Source organism: Haliotis asinina, chromosome 12 (genome assembly GCF_037392515.1).
Source record: "Haliotis asinina isolate JCU_RB_2024 chromosome 12, JCU_Hal_asi_v2, whole genome shotgun sequence".
NCBI lineage: Eukaryota > Metazoa > Mollusca > Gastropoda > Lepetellida > Haliotidae > Haliotis > Haliotis asinina.
Window position 1 is genome coordinate 19,551,437 of NC_090291.1, and position 14,843 is coordinate 19,566,279.

At 38.8% G+C, this 14,843-nt stretch overlaps 1 protein-coding gene across 1 annotated transcript; it reads left to right on the plus strand.

The window, feature by feature from the left end:
• Positions 1-2,298: 2,298 nt before the first annotated feature.
• Positions 2,299-9,522, plus strand: LOC137257418 (trypsin-1-like). The gene is made up of 7 exons (XM_067794752.1): positions 2,299-2,368; positions 4,601-4,720; positions 5,507-5,699; positions 7,231-7,349; positions 7,796-7,942; positions 8,732-8,892; positions 9,361-9,522. Exons 1-7 carry the CDS (start codon positions 2,299-2,301, stop codon positions 9,520-9,522), a joined length of 972 nt encoding a protein of 323 aa, XP_067650853.1.
• The last annotated feature ends 5,321 nt before the right edge of the window (positions 9,523-14,843 follow it).

Genomic DNA, 14,843 nt, shown 5'->3' on the forward strand with positions numbered 1-14,843 from the left:
TATAATATGATGTTATTGTATGATGAAAATGGACAAAGAAATTGGACATCATAGGTTAAGAACTTCTTATTCTCCATTGGCATCGGAAATGCTTGGAATGCACAATATGTAGAATCACATACGTCATTCGTTCAGTCGTTAAGCATAAGACTTAAAGACATATATCTTCAAATAGTGTGCGAAAATATATTTGTCAAGTAAATATTTTTATCATTCAAAATTTTAAAAAAGATCTATTCAGTGAAGTATACTGATCGTGTGTTAATATAAAGAAATTTAGGCGATCACTATCAAGATTCCGATGTTGATCCCACGATTTGTTAGTTGAAAGTCGCAGGTATAAAAATGTTAGGAAAGAAGAAAGATTATGTAGATTACACTTTGTAATTTAAAGGAAATTGAAGATGAACATCATTTTCTCCTCATCTGTCCATTATTTATTTATAAATACATGCAAAAATATTCCTATTTCCACCTACGCATCACTACTCTTATAAACAGTAACAATCAAAATGTATTGCAAAATCTTGTCATGTTCATTCATACGGAAGAGTATTAGGGCCACGGTGAAAACATTTTTTGGTGTCATTATCTCCTACGTAGGACTTACTATCTCCTACGTAGGACTTACTATCTCCTACGTAGGACTTACTATCTCCTACGTAGGACTTATTATTACCTACGTAGGACTTATTATTACCTACGTAGAACTTTTTATCACTTACGTAGGACTTACTATCTCCTACGTAGGACTTACTTCCACCTAAGCATCACTACTCTTATAGGCAGTAACAATCAAAATATATTACAAAATCTTGTCATGTTCATTTATACGGAAGAGTATTAGGGCCACGGTGAGACAATTTTTTGGTGTCATTATCTCCTACGTAGGACTTACTATCTCCAACGTAGGAGTTACTATCTCCTGCGTAGGACTTGCTACATAGTATCTGCTACGTAGGACTTAGTACTTAACATCTCCTACGTAGGACTTACTATCTCCTACGTAGGACTTAGTATCTCCTACGTAGGACTTTTTATCACCTACGTAGGACGTACTTAGGAGTTAGTATCTACCTAGTACATATAGTAAGTCCGACGTAGGAGATACTAAGTCCTACGTTGGAGATATTAAGTCCTACGTAGAAGATAGTAAGTCCTACGTAGAAGATAGTAAGTCCTACGTTGGAGATATTAAGTCCTACGTTGGAGATATTAAGTCCTACGTTGGAGATATTAAGTCCTACCTAGAAGATAGTAAGTCCTACGTTGGAGATATTAAGTCCTACGTTGGAGATATTAAGTCCTACCTAGAAGATAGTAAGTCCTACGTTGGAGATAGTAAGTCCTACGTAGAAGATATTAAGTCCTACGTTGGAGATAGTAAGTCCTACGTAGGAGATAGTAAGTCCTACGTAGGAGATAGTGACACCAAAAAAGATTTTCACCGTGGCCCTAATACACCGCCGTATGCTTCACTATGTAATGTTGTATAGAACAAAAGTTTTATCACAACATGTAAATATATTTATTATGTAGTTCCCCATTATAATTATGCATATGTGCTATAAGACTCCGGCCTCTTCAGTACGAAATAAAGATTGAATGATTCATTAATAAAAAAAATAATTTTCCTTAGCTCCTTTCACCATCTGTGTAAAAAAACAGACAGTGTAAATACTGTATGAGGGTATATCTGATATCTGGGATAAGAAAATGTTTTCAAAACCATTATATAATATCAAACTTATCACTTAAGGTCTCAGTCCAAATACTGAAACTGAAACAGAACACTCAACTAGAGCACCTCCGTCTAATTGTGAGGGGGTGTGCCGCTTTGGACTTCTCTGTCAACACTTGAATAGAGATCCGTACATATCCTTCACTACTGCAAGTATAAACTCACAAAAGAGCCATCTTACTATGCCTAAATTTCACTGTATTTTATAGAAACCATTATATATTGAGCACAGTTATAATTGATACTCAGTCCTGTCACTAGTTCTGTATAAGATAACAATCAACATCTGTCAATCAGGTGGGTTTTTTTATCCTGATTGGTATTGACACATCAAAGAAATGCGCCATCGGTTATTCCTAAGCATTCTCAGTATTAAACGCGCTAGAGAAGACGTCACACCAGCCTGTAATCCCTATTCCTTTGACGTTCTCTATAATTAGATCTTATACCGGGATCTTAAACACATAAAGAGATTTTGTTGTGAAGAGTGTCTCATCATCGGGCGTAGGGACAGGTGTTTTTACATCGTGAAACATCTTTCGTCAATCTAACACAAGATGGCAGCTGGCGTACGACAAGGAGTGCTGCTCCTATTGTTGGTATTGCTATGTTTTTCTACACAAACAGGTGAGTACGGTCCATTTTTTTAAAACTTTGACTGTAGACGTAAAAGGTCCCCGTAAGGTTCATTAAAACAGTTTCAAGTATATATGTACTTTTATCTATTTTATAATTATATTATTTTACACTTACAGTATTACAACACAGCACATTTTGTCATTGGTGATGTTTCGTGTATGCATATATTAATACTACGTAAATGTTGATTTGTAGCCCAAAGCATTCTGGATGCTGTGTATGGATTTTGTCACTTTTGTTTTTGCAATTTTCGTTTGTTCAGTTGTTTTCTTTATTAATTGATACTCTGTTTCAGATTATAGATCGTTATAGATCAGTAAACATCCCGATTATTAGATACGGGTAGAGGGATATTTGACTGTTCTGTTTGTACTGACCTTTTCAGTAACTGAGGAGGACAATATCATATGACGAAAAGATATGAGTTTTCAAAACCTCAGTCTGTGCCTGTACCCGAAAGAGACGCTTGAATCCATATAACCAACCTTACACATTGTGACTGCTGTACCATTATAGTGCCTATATAACACAATGGTCGATAGCATTCTGAAATGAACACGTTCTGCGGTATGTTAATGACATAATTGCAATGATTCGTACCAGACTGAGTAAACGTTAACCCCATCATGTCCTGAATAGTTGTCGAAAGTAAAGACAAAATAGTAAATGAAAAATGAGCACATTAATCACTGAAAACTAGTGGTGACAAGGGTACGTATTCCATCCTCCACTGTTAAAACGTGACATTCAGGATATGTTCAAGCCAGTGACAATCAGCAAATTTCTGCCATGTTCCAAACTGGATAGCATGAGTTCAAGTTGACAAAGAACCTGTCATACATGTATCTAATACAACCCTCCTAGTGTTCAAATGTCGTTTTGAAAATGAACTTGCGGTGTAACGTGAATAAAAAGTTGAAAAGGTCGGTGATAATAAAGCAGGAGTTTTGAATAAAATGTAAATTCTCAAAATGAATTCCCATACTGAGTCTAGACAGCCTAACATCCCAAGAAATGAGCACACCAGATGTATTCGTGTGGAGATGTGTAGCTTGACAAACGACTAGACAAACAATTGGTTTGTACATCAGGTTACCTCTTAGCTGCTAAAGGTTAATGGCCTCGTTGATAAACCCATTGTACGTAAATGCTGACGACCAAAAGAAACATTACCATGGTGTTGTATTAATCTTTGTAGAAAACCACAAAAGATAGATACTGGGAATGAAATGTATTGAAAGGATCAAAATTTCATGGAAATCAATATAATAAAATACCGTCTTTTGTTCGGACAGTTTGACTGAACTGTCTTTTGTCGGTAAAGACGATCCTCTGTCCGTCACGTATTTGCCAACAGCAAACAGTGCCCGGAAGTGCCCGGCTGAACGGGTTAGGCGTCTGACTTTGTGTGCTGGCGAGAAGGTGCCTGAACCTGAAGGTGTGGGTTCGAATCCCGGACAGGACTCAATCCAACAACAGTACTAGAATCTGTACTTCTGTGATCTCAAATATAATTTATGTTACATTTGATCACTTACTAAATGACATTGTATATTCAGTAGAGGCCAGTTTCAATTTCTGTTGCGCTGTCAGTAAGACTCCTCTCAATGGTTGTTAGCTCTAATATCTAGTCTTGAGTGAAATAACCGATAAATGTCGACGTACCATTATCCTTTGTGGATGACCTCACTACCAAGAATCGATTCCTGACGTAAAGTACCCATACCCTGGACTTCATTGGACGTAATTACCCTGGGCTTGTCTGCTCCTGGACATTCTGCAGCTGATTTCGGCCTGATCTGTCCGAAACGTTGTATAGGTTAGCTTCGGCAGCACGACAGCAGCCAAACGTTCTGTCAATGGCCATCAGTGGCTCATATCTGTATCATACCCAGGATCCGTTGGCGTGGTTCGGGTGTGACGAGAGGAATTTAAGTTGTGTTATATATTTAACCGCGAGTGTCTCACATGCCGCCTGTATCAAATACATGCCCTGATTGCACGTGTAGTTTTGACTGCCCAATAGGCTCCTCGTGTTTTCACCTTTTTCATATTTTCTGGGAACCCATTTGCCGTCGACATGTGAAAAACATTGATGTGCTTGTGTTTTGCATTGAATTAGTTTGAACGTGATTCTAATGGTTCAGTTCAGAAATCAGAAGCGTCATTCATATTGTATTTGATGTTGCAATGTATTTTCTAAATAATTCTTCCTTCCAGCTGCCCAGTATCAGGCTCTCATGTGTAACCATTTCCAGAGCTGCTTCACCATGTCCCCGGTGTGTGTCTATCTGTTCTACCATTACCAGTGTACTCAGGATCCCATCAAACGTAATAATGGTAACGTTTCATCTGATTACCTTTACGACATAGCGAAGCATTTCCATAAAATATTTTCAAATAAGTTAAATGATTTTTCTATTTTCTGAATTTTAATCCAATTCAGTTTTAAGTGAAAGGATTACTCTTAAGTGAAAGGATTACTCTTAACTAATCCTCATCAGAATCCAAGTGCATAAAGTAATGTTTCGATCATCGTTGCCCATGTACCTCCCGGGGTTTTCCTTTGAGTACGCTGAAAGCAATAATTCCAGGCTATACGATCCTACGGTCGTGCAATAACAACGATCACACTGATCTGCATGTTCAATTTGAAAAATTCAAAATGCTTTGGCATGTACATGAAACACTTTTGTGAGAGCACCATACAGAAGCATCGAATACTGACAGTTGCTTCCAAACATAAATCATTCATGCGTTGTTCAGCAGGTGTAAATGCTTGTAATAGGGTAATGGTCGAAAGAAGTTGGAAACATGAAATGGAGTCACACTTAAGTTTATAGAACCAGCTGAACATCCTACTTTTACGATGGTGCTCTTCAGTGGCACCATCCATAACTGGACTTTAACAATGTTAGAAATTAACATGGTAGACACTGACAGCCAGAAAGAAATGCTATCTTCATGTGGACGGCTGTGAAAAGGGTTACTCTGATATATCTATATTTTATTAAATGTATAGACACTATTAAGACACTTTGTTGTTTAGACACCGACTGAAACAAGAACATTTCTGTACATTTCTGTATGAATTGTGATCACTCAAAAACGTATTTACTTTACAAGATCCACCATGTGGCCTAAGTTCAAAGACCGGGAGCGCGTCTCGCTATGCTATGCCTCGTATTGTGGGTGGCATTGATGCAGAAGAAAAAGAGTTCCCCTGGACAGTTTACTTGGAAGAACAGCTTACCTTAAGATTATGTGCCGGTTCCATCATTGACAAACGTCACATTGTGACTGCCTCTCATTGCGTAGGGTAGGTGAATACCGTTAGTGACGTGTGGTTATATATGTTGCCGTGAGACGTAATTGAAAGTAATTTGTGACCTGTCTCTCATTTTGTGAGGTGTTTGAATGTCGTTAGTGGCGTGTTTCTCATTGTGAGAGGTATGCAAATAGCGTTGTTGACGTATCTCTCATTGAGAGAGGAATGTGAATGGCGTTACAGATATGCCTCTGATTGTGAGAGGTATGTGAATGTCGCTTGTGACATCTTTCTCTTTGCGAGAGGGATGTGAATGTCTTCAGTGGCGTGTCTCTGATTGTGAGAGGTATCTGAATGTCGCTTGTGACATCTTTCTCTTTGCGAGAGGGATGTGAATGTCTTCAGTGGCGTGTCTCTGATTTTGAGAAGTATTTGAATGGCGTTAGTGACATATCTCTCTTTGTGAGAGGTATGTGAATGTGGTTAGTGAGATTTTTCTAGTTGTTAGAGGCATGTGAATGGCGCTATTGATTTGTCTCTCATTGACATTGGTATGTGAATGGCGTTAGTGACATATTTCACATTGTGAGAGGTTGACATATTTCTCATTGTGAGAGATATGTGAATGGCGTCAGTGACATATTTCTCATTGTGAGAGGTATGAGAATGGCGTCAGTGACATATTTCTCATTGTGAGAGATATGAGAATGGCGTCAGTGACATATTTTTCATTGTGAGAGATATGTGAATGTTGTTAGTGACGTGCGCCTCGTATAACAAACGTGTCAATTTCTGAGGCATCATATACTGAACCACAAAAGAAACGCAACAGATATCATATTTGGGATTTCACTTTCTTAGTAAAGTACAAATTTAGTACGTTTTGGGGTTGAGTCCCATCCTGGATTCGAACCCGCACCCTCGACCGGCTAATTCATTCCATGTACAGAGGATGCAACGCTTTCGTGGAGGTCACACACAATGTTGACTTTAGGGTATCTTCATGGTACCTTTGTAGGTGACGTTGTATGTGTAAACTGTAAATGTGATTCCCGAAAATGTGTTAACCATAATTTTCAAGATTGAACTCAATCCTCCGGTGTGATTGTTACTGAGAGTGAACTAAAGTGAGTGCTTCAAGAAACTGCTATGTGTGTGACATTTCCTTTGTGGCTCAGTATACTGTGTAGGGCACTGGACTGGATATTTTGTGACTGCTTTGTCTTTGAATATTCGCTATCTAGTTTAGTTTGAGCATATGAAGAATTGTGCACGTGATTCATTAATCCATAAAGTCATGGGCAGTACAGTCCCGTCATACACCACAACGTTTAAGAGAATTATATCATGTTTAAACGTTATACATACCATGTTGAATGAATACCCAAAGTAAAATGAAATAGAACTATGTTGTATACAAAAGACAGCAAATGCGTTGAATTTATCTTTGATAGCTGAATTCGCCTTTGATATTTTTTTTCTCTTGCATGTTACATTGACGGCGATCTTCAAATATGTCATTGGATAGCTACTTTTATACTAGCAATAGCTTCTAACTGAAGGTAACGAATATGTTTTTCAGCTCTCTGAAAGACAACCCTGGGAGGCTGAGAGTTGGTTATGGCTCTATTCAGAGATCGAGACTCAGCAATATAACTGCTGAAAGAATCGTCCCCCACCCACTATACAACGTCACGAACAGTAAGTTCAAGTTGAAACAAATAGAACCTGTTCTGGTTATTTGACATTAATTGTTAAGTGATGAACTCCTGTGGACCTTGCATTCTATTTTACACATCAGCAGAAACCATGAGAAATCATAAAGGCACATATATTATTTCGTATAAGTTTGATTACATATTATTGTTGAGACGGGTCAAACCTCGAGTGGAATGTAATTGTATTTTCCCTGATTTTGTGTCATGGTTCGTCAACAGTATACAAGGTTCACACTGATCATGCATTTCACCATAAAGGTAAAACGCTCTGTGACGTGATGCAACCATATGTGAAGGATAGGTCCTTCTTTGTGTTCTTCATCTCGTAATTCCTTTTTGTACTTCATCCAGTCACTTTGTGTTCATCATCACGTTACTTCTTCTCATTACTTCACGTGTTCTTCAATACTTCATTTTTTTTGTGTTCAGAGGACAATGACATCGCCGTTGTGAGACTTAGTGAGGATCTCCCCCTCAGTGTCAGTACAAATTTAAGAAGCGTGTGTCTACCTGAGTCCGGGACGTCCTACACAGCTGGCTCTGGATGCCTCATCACTGGATGGGGGACGCTCCTAGGTGCATACATCTTCATATTAGCGGCCATTTGATTAAAATGAGACCCTGACACTTTGGATTCCCCTTTAGTCTTTTAAAAAACTGCCTTGAAGTCAAATTTGTTAAATTCACGTTTTCTAATTATAGTTCACCAGTTATTGTTATCTAAAGAAAAGGATTTTTTGACCCAGGGCAAATGAGTTGAATATGTATGAGATCACTGAAAATCTGTGATGACACAAGGCAAAAGAGCGATTGAATATGCATGAGATCACTGAAAATCAGTGATGACACAGTGAAAAAAGAGCGATTGAATATGCATGAGATCACTGAAAATCAGTGATGACACAGTGAAAAAAGAGCGATTGAATATGCATGAGATCACTGAAAATCAGTGATGACGGCAGGTGTTCGCAAAAGGTAACGTTTGTCAAGAACTACCGTCATCTCCTGTCACTCACACAGTGTGCATAAAACTGTTGGTTGGTTTTGATTAACGTCGCACTCAGCAATTTTCCAACTATATGGCGGACCAGGCAATACAATGATCAACAACTAAACGCAGTGTTGTCTGGTCATATATTTCTTATTCCATAGTTTGTGAATATTGATCATTTGAGCGTATGAAATCTGAATCTGAAATCTGAAATCTGAGTGTACTTCAGTATTAAACTGAAGGGTAAAAAAGTGTACACGTTGGTTTGATTGCTTCACTTCAATATCTTTCAGCGAAATATTGAAATGGAAAATTGTTTTCTTTTCTATAATTATATGACCTTTTATCCTTCAAAGTTTGTTTTTTTTCTTTAGATGGCGGTTTCACGTTTCCTGATATTCTGCAGAAGGCATACGTACCCCTCGTCCCCCTTGACCTTTGTCAAGGGTCATATGCAGATAACGACTACATACTGGTGTCTAACAGGCAGCTATGCGCTGGATACTTCAGAGAAGGGGGAGTAGATGCCTGCAAGGTCAGTCGTGAGTTAGTGAGTGAGGTGGATTTGGTCTTTAGGAAACTCTTGGAATGACGTTAACCCGAGAGCATGTGTAACGATGTGACTGGCTCGGTTCCACGCACTTCTTGTTAAGGTGTGCAGTTGTGACGATATCATGAGTGTGTATTTGCTGAGCAATACTGGATCTGTACAGCGTAATAAAAGAGCCTGGACCAGATAATCCAGTGATTGTCACAATACAATACGATGAGAGATGGATATGAATCATGAAATAGTGATTGTCAGTTTGACCAGGATTTGATAAATGGAATTCCACTTACATGATGTTTTGGTTGGCATAGAAGTATCTGAATTTAAGAACGGTTCAAATGAATTTCAAATGACGAACGAATACAACATGGATCAACATTGAACTATTAAATATTTAAGTTTAAGTATTATGTTTATCTCTTATTTCCTTATTACCGTCAATTTACATTTCAGGGTGACTCTGGTGGGCCCCTATTTTGCCCCGTGGGGGACAAATGGGTTTTGTACGGCGTGGTATCTGTGGCTGAGGGTTGTGCAAAGCCAGGCTTTCCAGGTGTTTATGCCTTCGTGCCTCAGCATGTCGACTGGATAAACTCCGTTAGGAATGAAATTTAGAAATGTGTTAGGTACAATTAACTGAGAACTATATTTTGTCTCCACAGACTTTCATTTGGCTTTCACGAAATGTAATATTCCATATATTTCCCTAAGTCTTGCAATATCTAACGGGTTTTGTATAATATTCATGTTACACAAGAATTGTTCTTTCTTTTAAATGTGTATATATACAATCACCTCAATAAATTACACTGAAGAATTGTTTTGGTTTATAGATTTTATGATGAATAAGTCTAATCTAGGTTTACCAAAAACAAACCTAATATTCACAGAATAAAATATTTTGACAGCTTGACTCTGACCTTAACTGAAGTATATTCGCTATCTTTTCTTCATCTTTAAAATATCTTCACTGAAAGGATGTCACATGATAATACTACTGGAAACCCGTGAAGATCCGTGTAAGAATTGATCTTCAGTAATGCACATGTCGTAAGAGGCGATAAACGGGATTGGGTGGTCAGGTTCGCCGCCTTGGTTAACATATGTCATCCTATCCCATCTGCGTCGATGCCATGCAGTTGATCACTGGATTGTCTGGTTCAGACTCGATTATATACACACCGTCTCCACATAGCTGGGATATTACTGGGTGCGGTGTGAAACTAGACTCACTCGCTCACTCAAAGAAGGCACTTTGGCCCATTTGCCACAACCTCTGCAATTCGATGTGCTGTTGTGTAACGTTCTGCGGAAATCTTTGATCTTAGCTTCGAAATAGAAGTGACAAAACCGTTTCCACATTCATAAGAAATCTCTGCTGAAAGGAAAGCCGATTTACAATTGTGATTACTTCATGACACATCCCAGTTGCGCAGATCGATGCTCATGTTTTTTATCACTGTCAGTTTACACATGATGAAATGGGAAATAAGAGGCCAAGATTAAATGTGACCAAATTGTCAGTGATGAGATTTGGGGAAGCAGTGTCCTCTTGTACAGAAGTGAATTTGCACAATTTATTCACTTCATCTGGCTTACTTCGGAAATTTAAAAACGGCAACGGGTGAAAGCATGTCGGTCGGTGGACTGTCAAGTCCCGCTGCATGAATGCATTAAAGAGGTGTGAGTGTTTGTGTTGAATGCACATTACCGGAGAACAGCTCCTGAGTTAGGTTTAGTTTCAGTGTACATCAATATGACAGTTTTTGTGCATTTATAAATCATTTCTAGCAACAACTGTCCCTAATTCCAAAGTCTGTGTATAAATTTTATCACCTATTCGCATCCATATTGGCCTTGAATTTCAGTTGTTACGAAATACAGTTTAATACAGCACAGACCGGTAATGTTGATCAAAGTACAACATAGCACATAAAGCTAAGATACTTTTCAATTTTAAACTGAGGCCTTGACGTACAAGAATCGGGTAAGATGCAAGTTTGAAGTGCACTTTGAACCAGATATCCGCTATACTGTCGAGTATGACGTGAAGGCGAAACGCCCATGCATCTCTAAACACTAAACACTAAAAGCACACATAGCCATGTTGTTCAGTTATCACCATTATTATTGTTATGAGGTGATGAATCTAAAGTCATCCCCATTATACTGAGATGAATCGTACGTTATCGTCATTATTGTAGGATGATGAATCGTATTTTGATGAGGTGATGAATCTAAAGTCATCCCCATTATACTGAGATGAATCGTACGTTATCGTCATTATTGTAGGATGATGAATCGTATTTTGATGAGGTGATGAATCTAAAGTCATCCCCATTATACTGAGATGAATCGTACGTTATCGTCATTATTGTAGGATGATGAATCGTATTTTGATGAGGTGATGAATCTAAAGTCATCCCCATTATACTGAGATGAATCGTACGTTATCGTCATTATTGTAGGATGATGAATCGTATTTTTATGAGGTGGTGAATCGTACGTCGTCACCATATTTGAGGTGATGACTCGTACGTCATTATTATGGGGTGATCAATCGCACATCATCAGTAGGTTGGCTGATGAATCGTACGTCATGACCATATTTGTGGGATACTGAATCATATGTCACCACCATTATTCTGAGGTGATAAATCGTACGCCGTCATTATTATTGTGAGATGATGCATCATATGTCATCACCACTATTGTGATGCAATAAATCTTACGTCATCAACATTTTTCTGGCGTGATTAATCGTACGTTATCACCATTATTGTGGGATGATAAATCATACGTCATCATATTATTGTGAGGTGATGAATCGTATGTCATTATCATTAATGTGGGTGATGAAGCGTACGTCATCACCATTATTGTGAGATAATGAATCATACGTCATCACCATTATTGTGAGGTGGTGACTAGTACGTCATCGTTAGAATTGCAAGGTGATGAATCGTACGTCATGACCATTATTGTGTGTGATGAATCTTTCGCCATCACTCTATTGTGATGTGATGAATCGTACATCATCACCACTCCTGTGGGGGTGATAATTCATACATCAACACCATTATTGTGGGGTGATGAATCGTTCATCACCACTATTATTATGAGGTGATGAGTCGTACACAAACTATTTCAGCTGTAGTATGGCAAAGTGTAAACCAGAATATTCCACTAACGGCGATCAGACAGTCAGGTCAATTCACGCAACTCATTACCTAAATACTCCAATATCACGACAGGTTTAGGACACTGAGGTGCACTATGTGAGGACCAAATCTAATTCAGTAACATGACGATGATTAAAAGTCACGATTTCGGAATCATGCATTGCATGTTTCAACAAAGGGAATGTCCTTCGATCGACTGATAGAGACAGAAGGCAGGTAATCAGCAAACAAGAGTCCTAATACCCCTGCGGGGACAGGAACGCGCACAATAACACATTCTTTACCAACGGATCACAAAGACACACAGGGCAGCAGGTGTGTTGGGATGTCAAGTACTACGTGTTTCTGTAATAGCCAGTAAACTGACAAAACAGGAATGATTCGTGGTCAGTTTAAATGCATGGACATATACTGAACAAAAAAAGAATTATCGTACTTGGAGAATAACTTTTTCAACATAGAAGTTTAGTGAATGAGTTTAGGTTCACGCCGCACTCATTAATACTTTTTGAAAATAGATTGCAGTGAGTGAGTGAGTGAGTTTAGTTTTACGCCTTCACTCAGCAATGTTCCAGCTATATGGTGGCAGTCTGTAAATAATCGAATCTGGACCAGACAATCCAGTGATCAACAACATGAGCATCGATTTGCGCAATTGGGAACCGATGACATGTGTCCACCAAGTCAGCGACCCTGACCACCCGGTCCCGTTAGTCGCCTCTTACGACAAGCATAGGCGCCTTTTATGGCAAGCATGGGCTGCTGAAGGTCTATTCTACCCCGAGACCTTCACGGGTAGAAAATAGATTGTTGGCCTACATTAATATTGGCGAATAGCGTAATAGTAATACATAGTAATACCACCACGTGGAATGACAAGCATTACAAATGTTGAACGTGAACTTGCAATCAGTAAACTCCAGGCTGGCCAGTCTAATGTGACTGTTGCACTTAACATGAGATGATGTAGACGGACAAGTAACACCCCAATGACGCATGTGCATCAAACGGGTACCACATGTGATAACCTCATGTGCTCAAGTTTTCGCATTCATACCTGCTTTAAATTTCAATTGTTTAGAAATGTATCAAGAATGATGCCACCCACGTCACGCCATGTCACGCCAAGCCACGCCACGCAAAACCATGACAAGTGAAGTGATGAATCGTACGTAATCACCATTATTGTGAGGTGATGAATCGTACGTCATCACATTACTGTGGGATGAATAATAGTACGTCATCACCATAATTGTGAAGTGATGAGTCGTACATCACCATTATTTTGAGGTGATGAATCGTACGTCATCATCATTGTTGTGAAGTGATGAACTGTAGAATATTTACCAAGTGGATCTTCATACCTATTCCCGCTTTCATGTAAGCTTATTAACGTTTCTGTTTTTCAGTTCGACCAATACAGTAAATTAGGGCCCAGTTTGACAGCTTTCTCCACATATCTTCCAGGAGCACGAAATCTGTGCGTTAATTGGCAGCATGGAAGGCAAAAATGATCAAAATGAGTTTGCGTCAAGCCAAGGACCCATGTTCGATTCCCCGAATGAGTGCAACGTTTGGAGCTCATTTCTGTTGTTCTCCCGCCGCGATATTGATGGAATAGTGCTGAGGCGTCAAACCATCATGATACTTCTCAAGAGGGGTTCAAACTAACAACCTTAATAAGCTCGTTTCTCCACATAGAGTTGAACACTAAAGGTGTGTCCTTCGAGGAGCGCAGTAGTGCAGTGGTAAGGTGACTACCGATCACGCTGAAGACCCGGGTTCGATCCCCTGTGGAGAAACCTATATCCGCCTCCCAAGGCAGGCATATTTGCATAGTATCCTTGGACAAGGCACTTGAATCCATATTGCCTCAGTTCACCCAGTTGTAAAATGGGTACCCATGAAGATGCGCTGACAATTTGAGTGATTAGTTCATTGCGCCTAGCAAGTAGTATGGCTGTATGATCCCCAGGAAGTTGAAAGGTATCAGATAGTACAATGTTATCCTATGATCAGGGATAGTAATGGTAGCTCCGTAAGCAGGTACACTATCACGACTATTGTTACTAACGATCAGCATAAAAGACAACAAAGTTTCAACATGTGTTTGGCAGGAACATTTATTATTCATACCAGGAGTCGAAAGTTCATACCTCAATTGTGTATCTAATGTTTTTCGTAACAGCAATGCTCAGTTGATAAGCATTCTTTTGTAGCACATACAATGGGTATTCCATGTGATCATTTTTCATAACATATATACAATGGTTAACACAAATACTTCACATCTTTGAAAACCGGATCATGATCATTTTGTTATATACACCGGGATTCCACATTCTGAAAGGGAAAGTCCCTTTGGGTGGTTTGACATTAGTTCCATTAATATACTGACCATCAAAAGAAACGCAACTCTGTATATATATATATATATATATATATATATATATGTATGTATGTATGTATGTATAGAGAGAGAGAGAGAGAGAGAGAGATATTTCATTTTTTGTGTGTGTTTCTTTCTTTCTTTCTTTTGTATTGTTTCTTGTTGGGTTGGTTTTTTTGGTGGGGAGGGGTTTGTATAGTTTTTAAATAGAGAACAAAAACTTACATTCAATGAAAACTTGCGTTTCTTTTGCTCTTCAGTATAGTACAGGGTTCATGATGGCGTTAAATCCATAAAAAAGTCAGATGGAATGGAACCACTCCACGTGTTGCTGTCAGCTTCAGATTTTGTATGTTTGTACCACA